The following is a 19,592-nucleotide window of genomic DNA, read 5'->3' as shown; positions in this document are numbered from 1 at the left end:
GGTCATTCATTCAGGATTCAAAGTTGAATGACCTCCGTTTACAGCCTCAAGAACTATTGCTTGGCTGCTAAGGATGACTTTGTCGATGCAATGCCCTTTCTACTTGACGACTGAAGGAACAGCATCCTCCAGTAGTGTATAAACGCAATATATAAAGAGTCAACAAGCACCATAACTAACACATGCCTACAACAGTCGTCGGAAATTCAACGTACCTACCTACCTACTTTTACATAAATGAAATAAAACAAAAGTGCTATGCGGACGACACACAAAAGTGCTTGAACCAACAACAACATACCCAAGCACATACCTACATTTATATCAAGTCCACTTGCACCTACCGAAGGAGTTCAATTTATATATAAAAAAAAATTGAGTCTAGGCCTAAAGCGACACAGGTCAATGGAATACATTTCAAAGCAAAGTCAATGACTTGGCGGTGGTCAATGGGCTCAGTGCTGCATCCGTCCATCGCATTGTGTCGTCGTGTCTTCGCTAAACAATTTGCTTGTTGCTGCCTCACATTCGGATTTATCTTAAACTCGATCGTGGATTGTGTTCAGTTTTCATGTTCTTTTTTCCAATCTACACTTAGAGAAATCATGTTAAATTATTCTGTGTTACCTGCAACGAATTTGCAATCAAAATTATGATTACGATTCCTGCAACAGTTTCTAAAGTAAATGTCAGTGCAAGTTAAAACTCAAAAACTGGTGTAAATGAAACTAATATTGAGGTTATAGTCCCAAAATACTTTAAATAAGTTTACAAAAATGTTGGCTCATAATTTTTAAAACCATGTATAATCTAAAGAGGTTTAAAATATTCTGAAAAATATGCGGATAGTTAAAAAATTAATCAAGTTGCATTTATATATGGACAATTTCATAATTTGCAAAAATTTACTGAATTCTCTGAGTGTATCTGGGATAGTGCATGAACAGGTTTATTTTTAGTCCGCATTCGTCCTGCATTTATTATTTAAGAAAACTAGGCTTAACATTATAAATGGCTATCTAAAGTTATAAAAATTGTTATTATAGCCAGGTGCGGATCGATAACAACCGAAATAAAGAAAGCTAATAATTTGTCTGGAACGATTTCCGTTTAATTTTTAAGTTTTTTTTTCTTCCAGATTTTCTCTAAATTAGTTAGTCCTGGCGAAAGAAATAAGAGTTAACTCAGCTTTGGTTTGTAAGCTGTGGATAAATTTTTCTTGAGCTATCAAAATTTTGTCCACATCCATGATTGTATGGATATTATGTTTTCCTTTCAAACACTAAGTGGCAAGTTTAATAGAACGATTTTGGGGGCCAAAGCATGGTGAAATTCGCGATATCGAATTGTTATCATCCGTGTCGTCTAAGAAATTCGAGATATTTGTTAATTCGAGGTTCTTATTTCGAATTTTTTTAAACTTTTTTCTTTCATTGCAACTCAAAGGTACCTGGCTATGCAACCACAAGAATACGATATTTTTAGTAGTTAAAATTTAAAACGAGTGTTTTTATACGTGGCTATCAACAGGCCCAAAGTTTTTGCTTTAATGCTGCAAGGATGTAATGATTAATTTGCTTTATTTTGTTGTCTTTTAAAAGTGGACCACACACTACTCTATAAGTAAAAATTGCCACTCTTACAGTACTTTTTTTGTAATTAAAATTAAATTTATTAATTTATTTATGCAAATTTGTTAACACCTGTGGTATAAAAAAATCTATACGAACGTTGTTGGCAATTTTTTTATAGGGGAAGTGGGGGCAAGACTGGCCGTTTAGTCTTTGATTGTCTTAGAAACCAATCAAAAACATCTGTTAATTAAAATAAAGTCTTTATTCATTTGGTTTATTGTTTTTTTGTAGGAACTCTCTTCAAAAATTCTGGAAATTTTTTTTTGCATACATTAAACCACTGGATTGCATTGGTTTCGTTACTAAACCAATTACTTAGGCGAAAATAATTTCAAGAATGTCAACCAGTGTTGTGAATCGGGTACCTTATTAACATATCGCTCATTTACTTGAATACTGTCATAACTCTAAAATCATGAATTTTGAGTTCTGACTTTTGCATTAATGCAGAAGTTATTGGAATAAAATAATCTCCAATCCTGCAAAAAATTATTTCTTAGCTTTAAAAACTGAGGGAGAACGAGCACTAGTTTTGTTTTAGAAACTAGCTTATTACACACAAAAATCGATCGATACTAAATTATCAGTTTTTTTTTTTTTAATTTTGACAATGTTCAAGAAAAGAGTGATATGAACAAGTAATCAAAAACAAAAGCATTTTGTTTATGTGAATTACAGATTGCTAAGATTCAAATAAAATAAAGAATACCCATCTCAATACAAAATACGGTGAAAAAATGTTTCGTTGAATTTTAAATTTGAATTCACATAGATCATTAATAAAAGAAACAGAAAAAGTGAAGTGTCCTCCAAAAATAGTTATCCAAATAGCTATTCGTAACAAGTCTATAAGTGCAACCTTTTAACTATCAAACTAAATCAAAGAAAACTCCCAAATTTAGAATACCAGTATTTAAGATTTTCAAGGAAATTATTTGGAAAGATCAACGACGCGACGCTATTTTTTTTATTATAAAACAAAAATAAATTCAATGATGAAAAACAAAAAAAAAAAAAAAAAATGTTTAACTTAAAAAAGGGCACTATACTATACATAATAATCAGATAAACAGCTTGTCTAACCAGGTTGGAATATGTTAAGTTTGTGGGTCAAATAAGTTGCGAGATGACATTGATGATTTTGAAGACATTCTATCACAACAAGGTTTTATCATACATTTTGGCTTCATCAAAGATGGCCCTAATTTAAACCAATATGTATAAATGAGCAGTTGAATTTTTTATTCGAACAGGTGAATGAGCTCCAAAAGGCCAACTGCCCAAATTAAGTACATTTGGAATAAAATATATGTTTATAGACAAAGATATACTAATAGACGAATACCTACTATCTTGGTGACCTTAAGAAAATTTTAAGACTAAATTTAACTCAATTATGTGTTTTAATTTGAACTTAAGAAAACCTTCTTGAATGTTCTTTGCATACAAATTAAATTTATTAATTGCAAGAAGGGCATTTTTTGAAGTTAAATTTATTGTTAATTATAAACCAGAATACCTACAAATTCACAAAAATAGTTTAATTTTGTTTGTTTTTCTAATTAAAGAGTGGGTAGGTTAGGTATTTTAGTATAAAATAAAATAACCTTATGGAACTAAGCTTTTGACAAATACTTTAAGTTATAAATGTTCTTGCTAAATAATGTTCAATAGTGTGGATAATTGAATTATTTTGCAAGAGTTGAAGGGACCTACAATTTACCGCCGATTCTTCGCAAGGTTCAACCAATTAAAAAAATGTTCTTAAGTGGTCAAAGCGACCTAAATTTTCATGCATTCAATTAAATATATCTACGAGTATTTTGGAGATGACTTGGTACATACTTCTTGGGCCTAACTAGCTTATAGTCAACTGCTTAGACCGACTTGTCACAGTTAATAAAGTTGGTTCCCGTTCACTCTTTCAGTTATGTTGACCATCTATGTATTTAAATGTTTCCAATAATAATAAGATGGATACTACAAAGCTTTTTCCAACCAAAACGAAGAAGAGGTGTATACAAAATAAGCCCGAATTTTCAAAATTGTATTAAAAGCAAGCACGGGTGTGAGAATAGTTTTTATTTACAAAATTCTATCCCGACTGGCACCTTGTAATAAAATTTATTTCCATTTTGCAACAGCTGCTCACTTTGGTGAATAACTTATCCTCTAGGACCAAAAGACCTAAAAGATTATAAAACGCATCTGCCCGCATATATGCCTACATGCCTTATATTCATATACAAGAAGTGCATAAGTGCCTATATGCACTTGGCAGCTAGGTATTTACTTATATATCATCCTAAAAGTTCAAGCCAAAAGACGTTATCGAATAATAGGTTCTGAGATACAGAAAGATTGGTAATTTATTTTTGCTCTCTGGCGAATCTGCCAAGATCACCCCAGTATCTCAGTTTTTTGCGTCATAATAGCCGCAACTTATGTGCACACGTACAATTGTAGGCATCATCGTCATCATCCACCCGGCATCAAGTCGTCGCGATCGTTTAAAAACCTTACCGTAGACAATTGTCGTCATTGATGGCAGCGAACTTAGTTAAGAAGTTCGAAGAACTGTACGGAATGGAACCACTGTATTTTCGAACCAAAGCAGTAGGTTTAGCTGCCACTGCCTCAGCCTCCTTCGTTTTCTTAGCTATGTTTGTACATGCAAAGTAGTCTACTCTACGACAAAGATATAAAGACAAATAGTCGGCGGTGGTGGTGCACGCGGTTCTCAGTTTCGTTTTCATTTATTTGTATATAATGCACTTGCGAGAGTTAGGTACTGGCGAAGCGGGGTCCGTAACAGGGGAACTAGGTTTTCCTTGATAGTTTCTTAACCTGAACTTTAAGAAGCAATAAAATTCGATCTTGCCGCACGATTGTTATACCTCTAGCCTACAATATATAGTACCTATTCTCCGGGGCAAACTCACATTTTTTGCATTCATCCAGGCCTTTGAACTGTAACAGCAGATATACATATACTTTCTGATTGGGCAACTTTTTCACTGCTGTTCCGTGATTTTGTTCGTTTTTTTTTCTCCCTATATAAACGAAGCAATTTGTATGATTTTGAGTCGTGGGCAATGCGACACCCGACTGCAGTTCGTTGACTCAAGTCAGGCGCAAGGTTCTTTTACCCGGCCTGCTGCAGCGGTGGTTGACTTCTTTCGTATTGTAGAGCTCTGTGTAAGTGGATTTTGTTTGCTGCAACACTAAGAAAAGCCATTGAACTTAATGGATCTGTGGTGGTGAATTTTACTTTAGGTTGGTACCAAGCTAGCACATTGTTGTAAGTAAAGTTGAAAAATATTGGTGAGCTGCATTTATCATATTTTGCACAAGGTGTCAAGGAATTTGTAGATTTAATTTATCATATTCGAATGTGCAGTAATAAATATTTTAAAGTGGTTTACATATTAATTGAGTATCTTGTTAAGTAACCTAAGACTTCTGATGAAGAAATATACAATTTGGGTACGCACTAAGAAAATTGAGCAGGTTACTCGTTTACGAGTACACAGAGAAAAATAGACCACATAAAATAGAACAAAAACAATAAGATTTCTCTATGGTTTTCATCCAAGAAGGAAACCTTATTAAAACAATCGGGTTTTCCTTATTGTTTTAAAATCTGCAAAAAAATAAAAAAAACGATGACCAGGCTGGGAATCGAACTGGAGACTTCAAATCATTAGTCGCCCACCTTACCACCTGAACCAACCTGCCATGAAATTATTGATCGCGATTTTTGTTCTAGTGCTAAGTTGCAAAAAAAATCAACTTTTCAGTCAAATTTTAATAAGATTTTCTCTATAAAAATAATAAGAAATCTCATTAAAAAAACCTTATTAATCGTTGATTTTAATAAGATTTCCTTATGAAATGTATGGACGGTAAAACAATATGGCAATCTGTTAGTTTTTAGCGGGTCATATTTTTCTCTGTGTATATGTATTAGTTTAAAATTTAAATTGTAATTTTTATTTTTTCAGAGTTTGGTGAATTGGGTGAGTATTATTCAACTGCGTTGTAACATTTATAAAGAATTTATGATTAATTTTATCTAGAATTTGTGGAATTTACATAAGCCCTTCTCCGTCAACACTGAACCAAATCCTTACGTAAATACAACGAAAAAAATCGTTGAGCCAACGAAAATTTAATTAATTTTCAGCGGCCGGTCCTATTTTAATGAAATTTTTTTATGAAAATTTTTGATCGAGAATGAATGAATTTTTTAATTCTAAAAAAAAACTGGGTTTGCAATAAATTCAATTGATTTCATTAAAGGTACAATTCAATGTACTACAATGCAATATATCATTGCAAACTTTAATTTAGATCCAATTTTTTAAAACTCCATTAAATTTTAATTCTTTGTATATTTCAAAAGGGGTAATTTAAAATTTTGTATGCGATTTGAAAGATTTCTCATCAATCATTGAATTACTTTAAGCATAAATTAGAGTGAATAAATTGGGGATTATTGGGAAACAGTTAAAATATCTTAAGGACAAAAAACTGATATTTAAGATACCCAAATTCTTGTATTTGATGATGGCTCATACAAAATTTGAACTTGAAGCTTATCTACAGATATCATGTCAGTCAACAACAGGGTTTTAAAAATATCAATTAAAAAAACGCATTTGAAATAAAAAAAAATATTTATAGCGAATAAAAAAAAAATTGAATTAAAAAAACATAGTAGGTATTGACAGTGAAAAAAATTTGCATTAAAAAAAATAAATTATTGCCACTGAAAAATTATTGCAAGTAACAAAATGTTTGAGTTTTTTTTTTGTATTCGTCAAATTTCTTACAATTTTGATTATTTGTTTCAATGCAGAAATTTTTTTTTTGCAATAACATTTTTTTTAATGCAAAATAATTTTATTTTCAATGCAAGTTTTATTCAGTTGCAATAAATATTTTTTTTAATGTAATTTTGTTAAATATTTTTTTAATGGAAAACGAATGCATTGAAAAATAATGATTTTTTACAAAATTGATCTACAAATTGAATTGAACATATTTTTCATCGTTTTAGAATAAAATGGACAAAAATGATGTCGACATCTTTCATTAAAATGGAACATTTTCTAAACGAAAGGTGGTACAAAAGTTCCTGGAATAGCAAAAGTTAGGGCTGTACCTACGTACATATGTATTGTTGTGTATACTTACTTTTGTGACTGAATACACGAAAAGCCGATATTTTTGCGAAGTCAAGAGTATGTATAAAATTTCGTTTAGGGAAAAGACTACATATTTTGACTTGAAGGAAAGTAAAAATTGGAGCTAGGGTCAGAAACATTAATTTATATTTTGTATGATTAGTATCGACTCAGAATTCTACAGCCGTCTACAGCAGTTTTAAAGTCAGATATCAAATATGAAACAAATAATTTGAATTACAACGCACACACAATCTTCAAAAAGTAGATCCAACTCCAAAATCCAATTTATTCTAAATTATTATTTTAAGTGATTTGATTTTCTCCAAATTTAAGTGAAAATACAATCACTATCGGAGACAAATTTCATGCTATACACAAAGGCACACAAAATTGAAAATTAAATTATTTCAATGAATTATTCAACTACATCAGCGGCTTAGGTAAAGCCAGGCGACAACGAATCAGAAAAAAAAAGGCTGCGATAAGAAGAACGACAGGAAGATATCTTCTTAGGTCGCGTCCACTTCGTTCTGACAATCGTTTTGAGTTTTATTTTCGTTATTTAAGATTCTCTGTTCATGTTTCAATTTCAGTATCCAGCAGACTGTGTTCCAGGCAGTTCTATATAAAATTTTTGCACGAGTTTTTTTGTATTCCTTTTTTGTTGTCGTTGATCATTAGCTCATTATTAAGATATCAAGAGTGTGTATTTTGTTTATTTAAAAGGAAAATGCTCATAGCAGTGGTAAGTAGTAATTGGTTTTTATAGTATTCTTTCTTCAACAACATGGCATTAAAAATAAGAAACAAACGAAATAATATTGTTCCTAAAAATATTATATTTAAGTATCATCTAACAACATTTGCTTCGTTTCTTCTTTTTGACGAATGAAAATAAATCGTAAAAAATGATGATGAGCCAAGAATACGTAATTTGAGGCTGTCGTTGATTTCGAGCTATCGAATAATATTCCTTAACTTCTATTATGTTTAGGTTTTATTTTGAAGGTTGATTTTATCTTGAATTGTTTACCCCATGAGATAACAGTGTATCGCTGTACCTACCTGAATTGTATTATTGTCTTGGGAGTTTTTAAATCAATTCAAATATCATTTGCATCACACATGATAACACTAATCGATACGAGAAGATTTTTTTGTTGATGTAAGATTTGAGTTTTGTTAAAATGTTTATAGAGGGTGTTCATGAACAATACAGCATTCATTAAAAATAAAAAATTTTTCAACACAGGCAGAACTTTGTTTAAGATTTAAGTGTTAGAAGATTTGTTAGCTTATCCAACCTCGTTTATGTCAAAACGCATTTATGATTTTTTTTCTCAGACCCCCATTATCTGGGAAGGTGTTAGGCCCATCCGATTGGTCTGGCAGCTTACAAAAATTATTGAATTAGTTTCCTGAGTATCATTATAAAAATCAAGTCTGAGAAAATAAGTAAAATTAAATTATTTTTTGAAAGCTTTATGGCGTCTGGCAAAGAAAAACGGCCGTCGAAATAGGTCTGGCAGTGTTAGTTATTAACTTAACTTTTAATAATATTTTCTAAAACAAACGTTATAATCAGCCATGAGAATTTAAGGAAAGTAAGTACTTCTTTTACCAACCTTTAACATCTGTTACCGGTAAAATGGCCATCGTTCCAAGGCAACAAGTAGTAATAGTATATGTACTAGCACTACGTAATTCTATACATTTTATCTTTGCGAAAATAAGTAACGTCTGGTGGCCCTAGGATCTTGCTCATAGACACCGGGCTCAACAAATAAAAAAAATTATACCTAATAATAAACTGCCAACTTCCTGGTTGAAATCCAGTCGATAAATTTTATTTAACAGAAATGTCCGGGAAATAGAAAATACATTATGTTTAAATCAATTTTTTTTTCTCCAAAAAATATATTTGTTATATGATCAAAATGGAAAAGTTGTTTTTCATATTTTTGAAATAAAAAAAAACTGTTATTGACGGTACTTGCTATAGAAGCGGTTTTTTCCAGATTCATTTGAACTTGCTCTAAAAAAAAATTAAACTAAGATACCAACATAATAAAAGAAATATAGCATTTCAAACATTTATTGCATAATGAATTATTGAAAAAACACCACGCATAATGTTTGCAACAAGTATCAATAAATAAGTTGGTAGCTAAAATTACTGTTGATTTCAAGATCTTTTATTGGATTATAAATGTCTTTTGAAAAATACTCCCTGATTTTACAATAAAGAACCTTCATTTGAGATTTTTTCAAGCAATGAAATATAAAATTAGAGAAACATGTAAATATCAAATATGATATTTTTTCGTGTTAATATAAACCCGAAATGGTGGAACGTATTTATTTTTTATGATTTATAATTTACTTGATAGATTTTGCTGGTTCTAACCACAATTCTAATTTGGAGATTTCATAAAACAAGAAACTACCCACCAGGACCATGGGGAGTTCCAATACTCGGATATCTACCATTTTTAAACCCTCGTGTCCCTTATAAGACTCTGGAAGAACTGGCTAGAAAATATGGTCCAACTTATTGTCTCTCATTAGGAAATATCAACACTATAGTTCTTTCAGAAGCATCTGTTATTCGTGACTTCTTTCGACGTGAGGAATTTACAGCAAGAGCTCCACTTTTTGTTACCCATGGTATAATGGGTGGATATGGTAAGAAACAAAACATAAAACACTAAAACACCAAACTAAACGAAAGAGTTGAGCATAAAACTTGATTTTGAAAATAAAATATTTAATTTGAATTTTTGCAGGCATTATTTGTGCTGAAGGGCCACTTTGGAAAGATCAGCGTCGTCAGATTATTGACTGGCTCAAACGCATGGGAATGGTAAAATTTGGTCCATCTAGGACAGAACTTGAAAGAAGAATTCGCATAGGCGTCGATGATTTCATCAAGGTGAGAAGGATATACCAAAAGTCAAGGAATTCTTAAATGATTCATCTTTACTTCTTTTCTAAAACATGATATGTTTTTTTGCGACTGACTAATTCAACTTTGTGATCTTTTTTTCTTTTTATTTGCACAGACCTTGCATGAAGAGTCTTCGAATTCCTTAGAAATCAATCCTATGCACGCGCTTCTCCATTCTATGGGCAACATTGTGAATGATTTGGTTTTTGGTATCACATACGAAAGGCATGATGTCATCTGGCTATACCTGCAAGAACTTGCCGAAGAAGGAGTCAAGCACATAGGGGTGTCTGGTGTGGTTAATTTTCTTCCGTTCCTTAGGTATGCCGACTGAAGTTAGAGACCGGATATGATGCAATAAATATACCAAAGCCATAAAATTAGCTAATATAACCCTTTGTCTCTATATCTTGTGCAGATTTTTACCTTCAAATAAGAAAACAATTAAATTTTTATTGGAAGGAAAGAATAAGACTCACAAAATTTATGATCGCATAATTGATGATTGCAACAAGAGCCTTAAGATGAAGTCTGACAACGAACAAGTACCAGTGACCATTCTTAATTGTTTCTTACAAGAAAAGCAAAAACGACTTGAGGCCAATGATCCGAGTGCAAAATTGTATAGTGACGATCAGTTGCGACATTTACTAGCTGATTTATTTGGTGCTGGCGTTGACACAACTTTGACAACGTTACGATGGCTTCTTTTATATTTGGCCAAGTATCCAAAATATCAAGATGAATTAAGAAAAGTAAAAACATAACTGTTTGGTTAATATTTGAGGTTTTATATTTTTGTTTAAATTTTCATTAACTGCAGGAACTTGCAACATTTGAGAAGGATAACATTTGCTTGGATGATATTGATAGTATAGACCTAATGAAAGCTTGTGTTTCTGAAATTGAACGCATTCGGGCTGTGGTACCATTAGGAATACCACACGGAACAGTTAAGGTGAGATTTTAGTTATTAGTTTATTTTTCTTAAAATTAGAATTATCAACATGTTATATTGCACAAAATTTAATTTAAACAAAAATCGTTTTGAAGTTGTTTTCAACTGATCTAAACCAAATTTAAAAATTGTATTTAAGACAGTTTTTGTATAAAATTCTGTAAATAATTCTTAATTCAAAAATTTTGGCTTTCAAAATTCTTTATTCCGAAATTATGTATTAAATGCTTAATGTTAAAAAATTGGTAGTTTAAAAAGAATAATAAAAGAATACAGAGTTTTTAAAAATTAGAGAATTATGACCCCAACCCGAGATTTTCTCTACAGAAATGAGAGAGTGAAGTTTAGTGATCATATTTCTGTAAGTAGCACCAAAAATTCTGGATCTGTTTCGTTAAAATGTATTTATTTTTTATAAAATTCTAAAAATTTGTAAATCCTTAGATCTGTATTCCAAAAATCTGTCGATCCATAATTCTATATTTCAATATTCTGGATTTTAAAAGCTTTATTCCGAAATTGGGCACGTTCAGGAAATATTAGGGACTAAATATTTAGGCAACGTCAATTTCTGAACGGAAATTTGAGTAAATTTACTAAATTTGTTTGGATACACCATTATTGTCAAATTTCGAAATTTACTTGAGAAAATTACAGATCGCGTGGGGCAGACACCAAATTTAACTTTACTTTAATAAATAAAATTATTAATTATAACCGATAAAGCACTTTTTACTCGTTTTTCACACAAATAAATTTAATTATGTTGTAATTAAAAACAATCAGCTGTCATGTTGACAAAAAAAACTTTCCTAAATTTTTAGGGAAAATTTTCTTGCCTAATTTTCCAGTCAGCTTTCCAATAAAATTACCTAGATTTGAAGGAATTTTTTTGACAGTTGACCAATCAGAGACCGAGAAATTACCTAAATATTTAGTCCCTAACGTTTCTGAACCTGCCCATTGTCTGTTTACAGAATTGTTGACTGATAAAATTTTGAAAAACACAAGTTTTGGTTACAGAATTTTAAAATAATTAATTATAATTAATTCTGTAAACGATGGTTGAATAATTGTTTTTGCTGTTTGTGTTATGAAAACTGTTTCTCTTGAATTTCAATTTTTCATAATTTAATTTTCGACAAGCAAAATTGAGGCATTTTGCAAACGAACAAATCTTCTATAAGTATACTGAGATTGCTGATTTCTCTTTGATATTCTCTCTTATCTTCTGACGGGTTTGCTAAGATAAATTAACAAATAATATGAAATGCAAGAAAATTTGTTTTTTTGAAAAATTGTTTTATCAATTTTTTACTCTCTCTAAACTTCTTGTTTGATGTAATTTTAGGACGTGATGATAAATGGCTACAAAATTGAAAAAAACTCAATGATAATTCCACTGTTATGGGCAACTCACATGGATCCAAACTTATGGCCAAATCCCGAAGAATACAATCCCTACCGTTTTATTACATCTGAAGGCAAATACTACAGCCCGCAACACTTTATACCTTTTCAATCAGGTGAGGAAAATGTACTTTTATCAGGTATATATTTTATTCACCATTTTCTTTAATTCTAGGCAAGCGAATGTGTCCCGGTGAAGAAATGGCCAAAATGCTACTTTTTCTCTTTGTCGGCTTGACTCTAATAAACTTTGAAATCTATATTCCACCGAATGAGGAAATCAACATGGAAGGTGAATGTGGAATAACCTTAACACCACCTCCTCATAAACTACTATTTAAACCACTTTCAAAATGAGAATACTTTTTTTTTATTAAAAATATTTGTTTTATTTTAATTTCTTACATAATAAAAAGAGATACATCATAACAACAATTATTTAAAAAAAAAATAAAAACAATGCAATAAACTTAATATTATTTAGGTTTATATATTGTAAAACAAAAATGTTTGTAAGTTAATGAACACAAAAAGAAATTAAATATTATTGTACAATGAATTGTTTTATTACTCTATAATTGGCACTCAGAATTTTGTTTTTATTCGAATTAAATATTTTATAGATACATTTATACACTATAAACAAAAATAAAAGGTACGTGTTTTTTTGTACGTATACATTTTTTTTTCTTTTCAACAAATTGTATATTAATCAATTTTTTTGCAAAAATATTATTTTAACATATATTTTTAAATTTATTTTTTAATATTAAATTAAATGAATTTATACATGATGGCTTTTGTTTATGATATAAATGCTTTTTTTTTTTGTATAATGAGTGTTTACATAATAAATTTTTTCTACAAACTAGAACCACAGAATTTTGTCTTTTTTTGTTTAAAAATAAACTGAACACAGCGCGGGGGTGGATAAAATTGGTAGGAGCTATATATGCCCACGACATTTGTTTTTTATTTTTCGAACAATGTTTTTGTTTTGATCACACAAGCCAGCTAGCTGTTGGATGGTAAACCATCCCGCGAACTCAAGGACTCAGAAAATATGCTCAGAGCCATTTGCACGTGTTGTTTTGTTTCTCCAGCAATCGTGCTTTTTGAATACCTTTAAATGTATTTTTTTTTTGTTTCTTGAAATGAGTCAGTATATGAATTTGAATATATGTTTGAATGTGAATTTTTTTGTTTTTTGAATGAATTTTAGGAACCAGACCGTGCTCTGGAAATTTGGAACCACTTTATGTTGCCATAATTGCACAGGGATCTTGTATTAGATTTCCCTTACAAAATTTCAGGCGAAAGTAGCATCTTTTCCGCCATGGGAATTAATGGATTCAGTGAAAACCAACGTTCCTTTGATGTATTGGTTCAGGAGTGGCAAGTGTAAGGGGTCGTCGCGTCAAGCAAACTCTGAATGATTCTGGAGTAATTGTGGCACCAACATTTCCCTTTAGACTGGGCAGTGGTTTTCCTTCGGGTAGGCTTATATTGAAGCAATGCATAAATGACGAAAAGAACAGGAATAGTTCCATGCGAGCAAGTACATCTCCGAGGCACATCCGACGACCAACACCGAATGGAATGAAGAATTCGGGCTTGTGAACTTTGCCTTCGCTATCGATGAAACGACGAGGATTGAATTCTTCGGGTTTGTCCCAAAGATTGGGGTCCATATGCACTGAATTTATGAGGGGAATAACATGTGAACCGGCTGGTATTTTGTAGCCATTAATTTCGACATCTCTGAAAGAAAAAAAAAAAATGATTGTTAATAACGTCAAAATATTTGGTATTTGATTATAAAAAAAATTGAATGCATTCTCATATTATTCAAGAAATTCTTTATGTAATCTTTCAAATCGGTTTAAGCTCTTTTATCTAAGTGTCAAGTTGTGATAAGTGTCATTTAAATGATCACTAAAATATTATCAAGTACTCTCTATCAGATCTTCTCACGACTTTATCTTCTTCATTTCGTTTTTTTTTATTTTTCAAAAAAAAAAAATTAATTTGGCGCGAGATTAACCTACACTGCCGCTAAACATACCATCAGTAACAGTCACACTTAATTCAAAAGCCATTTACGCATTACACACTGCTCTCCATGTTCAAGTTGTTTGTCTGGCTTGTTTGCGTAATGTTTTCTTCAACTTTTCTTTGCAACTCACACCATCATTCGGCGACCTATAGTTTTCATCAAAGTATTGGCCTGATTTTCACACATTCAAACAAGTTGTTAATTCATCACATACATGTACATAAATAAAATGTAGGTACTCCAAACATGTAAAAGTAAAAAAGCATGTAGAAAACGAAAATACAACTTCTATGGCAAGGCAGTTCATTAAACTCTTGAAGTGCATTTCGAAAGGCATCCATTAAAACAGGGACGGATTCATCTCATTCGAATACAGAAAACAAAATACAAGCTAATCTCTAATCACTAAGACAATTGCACGATTTGAGCAAACATTTCCAATTTTAAAAGATTCAATTAGAGTTTTGCACAAATTAATTCATTACTGACTATTTCATCCATCAAATATTTAACAACTTTTGAACTTGGCTGCCCAAAATTAGCTTTATCTGAGAAAGTTAAAGAAAACAAATATGACATGCCACGGTACTGACACTTTGAACATACTTTGGTGAATTATTTATATAGCTATTTAGAGACAATTTTTGGCAGACGCTATTGAAGAGTGTTTATTTCTGAGAAAGATTGATCCAAATAACAACAAAAACGCGATTTAAATATCAAAATTAGTAAAGAATCACTCATGTACAGTATTGTTTCGATAGAATGTAACTTTAAATTTTGTTTATCTTTTGATTGCATCTATTGATTCCTTTATTTCATGAGTATACTCCATACTCCAGCCCTGTTCAGAAGTAGTACAAATAGCAACACGCACGCTACCTTTATAAAGCCGGTGTGACCAATTATAATTGGCAATAAAAGTGCGCTGCGCAGCCGCAGCCACCACCACCGCAGGTGATTCAATATATACACACATTCATTTTACTTGAGATTAAGAGATTTCTATGCAAACAAAACAAACAAATATAAAAACAGGGTGATTCATTTAAAACTTTTGTCAAACGTCAAAAAATAACAATCACGAACAAGAATTTTCTGTTTGTAAGTGAAGAAAAAAATAATAATCAATAGTGATAAATCGTTATTGAAAAAAAATTGCGATCTTTTACTTTTTTCCAAATAACATTTTTTCTTTTTTTTTCAAAAAACTACTTTTGAATTTGTCAGGACTTTTCTTTAAAATTTATAGTTTACATATTTATTTAAATGACACGTTTCATTTGAATCACCCTGTAACAAAGCCACAAAATTGTATCTTACCTTGTTGGCGAGTGTGTTGTAGCCAATGGTACAATGCTTGAGCGGCGCATTGATTCCAATATTGTTGACTCAGTCACGGGCAAATATTGCAAATCCTCAATCGATGGCAATCGATGGCGGCCAACAACCTGATCCAACTCTTCTTGAACTCGACGCATTTCTTCAGGGTTGCGCAGCATAAATACATTGATCCACAGCAAAGTGGTCTTGATCGTTTCCATGCCGGCTGAGAATAAATCAATGATGACTTGTACGATTTGTTCTTCTATATTTGGTGTATGAAAAAAATAAATAAAAAAAAAACAAAACAAAGACAATAGATAAGTATCTTCTGTTTTATAATATAAGCTTGATTTAACAATTTTTGTTAAAGGGACATAGAAATTTAATTCCATTTTTTGTGTTGGTACACAAAACTCACCGTGATCTTTTCCATCGAATAATTCACCATCGCGACCTTCTAATTTAGCATTTTCAATTTCTGCAATATACACATCAATCAAATCCCTTATATTCTCAGCATCATAAGATATCTTATGGTCAGCAATGACATCACGGTAAAATCTTTGCATTTCTTCACGATTCTTAGCGATCTTATTTTTGGCATTTAATACACCGGGGAAATATTGAACAGTTGGAATATAATCGACTGTGTGAATTTCTCCAAACAAACGCATGCCTTCTTCGATAAGAAAATTAAAGCGACGGAATTTTGGATCATCGATGGAGAATCGAACTGACATCATAATGCCACAGATGACATTGCTTACAGCTACCGAAATTGCTGGCGCCATATCCATGGGTTGGCCTTCGGCTGAGTGCAAGTTGTGAATGTACTCATGAACTTCAGTCTGAAAAATTTGGTTAAAAAAAAAAATGGAAATGAGTATCGGGCTTATTATTTTTTTTTTTCGAATTGAATTGAATTTGTATTGAAGATTTCACATATGTATGTAAAATTGATTGAAATAAAAAAATTAATACAAAATTTGAAAATATAACTTAAAATTCATTGATATGAAAAAAATTAAGTGAAAAGATTTTATGTAAATAAAAAAAAAAAAGTGAATGCAACGAAATTTCATTTCACTTTTTTTGAAACTGTTTAGAAATAATCAAAAACATCAAAAACAATTTCTGTTTTGAGTTAAAAAAAAAAATTGGTTGAGTATAAACACAATTTCAAAATTTTCACTTTAAATTCTAGATACTAAAAAAAAATTTTTTTTTGAAAAATTTGATAGATAAAATCAAACTTTTTCATTGAAAATATCTTAATAGAAATTTTAGATCAAAAGTGTTTTTAGAAAATCCAATGAATTCTTTTTTTAATTTTTTTTTTTTGATGAATGTAATTTCAACTCACCATTATTCTTGTCTCCATCATTTGTTTGCCATTTCCCATGTATGTCATACCCAAATGACGAAGTTTTTCATGCAAAAATCTACGTTGATCTTTCCACAATTTGCCAGTACTATTAACAATTCCTAAAAAAAAAAACAAATATTGCAAACTTTAGAAAATGAATTAAATTTTTTCTAAGTAAAAAAAAACAACAATCAAAAACACCTGAATGTAAAAATAAAATACATAAAATAAAATTTTAACTAGAACAATCTTCGTTTATTTCATTCTCTTTTGAATAACCAACAAATCAAAAAAAAACAAGTAAATAACCAAAAGAACAATTAAATAAAAATAAATCTACTCCACTGCCCTAAATAAGAACTCCGAAACCATGTTGGTGGCATTGAGGAAAACAACAAAAAAAACTTAAACTCGTGTAACTAATTTTGTAATTGTTAATTTCAAATTGCAGCAATTGTACAAAAAAATACTGCACAGTCTTAATTTTGTTTGTTTCTTGTTACTAGAAGGTAATTTACACTTTTGTGCAGTATACACAAACTACAAAAAAAAAACCTACGAGTCAGCATAAAAATTTACATCATTTATTTCACACACTAATTATTTTTTATGTATTTTTTTACACCTTTATTAAACTTACCAAATCCATTTAATGTCTGCATAAATGGAGTATCTGGACGGCCTGTAAATTCTTCGCGACGGAAACACTCTCTTATCAATTTATAATCACTCATCACAACAGTTAATTGGGTACCGAGACGCGTTGAAAATAGAGTTCCGTAACGTTTGGCCAATTCCATGAATCGAGTATGTTTTTCATTTCCCATAAAAGCCAAATATCCGATAACAGGCAAGCCCCATGGTCCTGGTGGCAAGGATTTTAATTCCTTGTACAAACTCAATAGCCACTGAATAAATTTTATCGCCGATATTATGGTCAAAAACACCAAAAGTGTGTGTTGTAGATCATTGCTTTTAAACTGACCAAACAGTAATTTTATAAGAACTGATTCTGATAACATTTTTGAAAGTTTTGTGTTTGAACGTATTTATAAAATACAAAAAAAAAATATTTTTTTTTTTTTTTAAGTTTATAATTTTTTTTTGAAAAAAAAAATTGAAAAAAATTCCAAGATAATTATTTTTTTTTAAACAATTGACACTACTAATTTTAATATTCAAATATTAAAAATAATAAACAATCGAAAAAAAAGTAGCGTAAATATTAAGCTCTAGCGTCGAAACTGCGCTGCGTTAATAATAGATTTCGACTAATGTTCAGTTCATATGTCCTTGCTACTTTTATAACAGCCGGCGCACACGATCGGATCACTCACTACTTGCACGACGATCGAGGGCTATCGTAGAGGGGGCGCGTAAACAAATGATCCACACACGTTAAAGATGAAAATCGTAGGTAAATTCTGTGTTGAGAGGTTTTTTTCTTTTTAATTTTTGAGAGCTGAGTTCCATAGAGTGTGATTTAAACCACCAACACAGAGAGAGCCAAATTGTTTATGTATTATATGCTGGTTACTATAAAGTCAATCCGAGCGTATAGTAAAAGATCGTTAAAGAATTTTAAGAAACAACATAAAAATTTATACACACTGACACTCTTTCGTTCCGTCTCTTCTCAACTTTACGCGCGCACCGCCAACGCTACCACCGCTGTCTTCTTTTATGTCTCTCTTATTTTCGTCGTCAAAGATACACAGACGACGACTATGACTATGACGATGATGACGACGACGAAACGACGACGAAATGAACTTCAGATACATTTTTGTTTTCGTAAAATCAACCGGTGTGGTGTCACAGAAAGACAACGAGGCGCACTCGATCGTGGAGCTCGTCCAAGCCAAGATTGAATGGACAATCATTGGGGAAGCTGATCGTAGCCTCTTGCTCACTTTACAGAGAACGAAAGAAAGAGAAGGAACCCCCACTTGCTGATCGAAGAGTAAACTTGATTGTAGGAGGGGGATGTGTTAAGATCATAAATAAGTGGGGAAATACTCTTTGGTTTTTTTCTCCTTGAACTGATAAGTGATTTTTATAATATCTGGGTTAATTTCATTCACAAAACACATTTAAGAGAATGTGAAGCCATGTGCTTCAACTAAAGAGAACGTAATAAGGGAGAAGATTATTGCACCTTATCAGATCACCTGGTGCAGTTATCAAAACTCGATCAAAGCAGTTTAGTGCGTCTAACCAATACCCATTTCATCATTGTATGGGCGTTGCTGAGTCGATTAATAATAATAAATCAGCAGTAGGTAGGTACCCCGATTACGATGTAGCGATTACTAAATGTTTACCAGAATAATAATAACAATCTATATGAATGCTTGGCAAATATTTACGAACCCACATAGCGTACAATAGTACAAACGAAACGAGATGGATGGACAAGCTTTTCGTGTTTTTGTGGCTCAATATTGTCAGAGTAATTTTTTTTTCTTCTTCTTTTAATTTTTCTATATTTTGCTGATTTTTTTTTTTTTAATAGTGTCTCGCTGTGATTAAATTATATATTTTATTTTAATTTTTGCAATGTTGATCTACCGGGTGATGATGATGGCCTTCTAATAGTTCATAAGCCTTTTATTTCACGCTTATTGACTAAATATAGAATTTTAATGTTAATGACACAATGGAGGTGGTGTGTCTATTATCATTTTTTTTATCATATTAAAA

General features: G+C 31.2%; 2 protein-coding genes across 2 annotated transcripts; one reads left to right on the top strand and one right to left on the bottom strand.

The window, feature by feature from the left end:
* Nucleotides 1-7,430: 7,430 nt before the first annotated feature.
* LOC129910263 (cytochrome P450 306a1) lies at nucleotides 7,431-12,784 on the top strand. The gene is made up of 8 exons (XM_055987566.1): nucleotides 7,431-7,571; nucleotides 9,217-9,511; nucleotides 9,613-9,758; nucleotides 9,889-10,094; nucleotides 10,192-10,528; nucleotides 10,597-10,731; nucleotides 12,083-12,257; nucleotides 12,317-12,784. Exons 1-8 carry the CDS (start codon nucleotides 7,557-7,559, stop codon nucleotides 12,496-12,498), a joined length of 1,491 nt encoding a protein of 496 aa, XP_055843541.1. The 5' UTR covers nucleotides 7,431-7,556; the 3' UTR covers nucleotides 12,499-12,784.
* On the bottom strand, nucleotides 12,692-18,768 carry LOC129910262 (cytochrome P450 18a1). Its single transcript, XM_055987565.1, has 5 exons — nucleotides 17,530-18,768; nucleotides 16,887-17,008; nucleotides 15,942-16,371; nucleotides 15,521-15,785; nucleotides 12,692-13,902 (listed from the first exon to the last, which is right to left on the bottom strand). The coding sequence occupies exons 1-5, from the start codon at nucleotides 17,909-17,911 to the stop codon at nucleotides 13,494-13,496; spliced, it is 1,608 nt and encodes a 535-aa protein (XP_055843540.1). The 5' UTR covers nucleotides 17,912-18,768; the 3' UTR covers nucleotides 12,692-13,493.
* Nucleotides 18,769-19,592: the final 824 nt, after the last annotated feature.

Source organism: Episyrphus balteatus, chromosome 2 (assembly GCF_945859705.1).
Source record: "Episyrphus balteatus chromosome 2, idEpiBalt1.1, whole genome shotgun sequence".
NCBI lineage: Eukaryota > Metazoa > Arthropoda > Insecta > Diptera > Syrphidae > Episyrphus > Episyrphus balteatus.
This window is presented reverse-complemented; position numbering and strand designations above follow the sequence as displayed.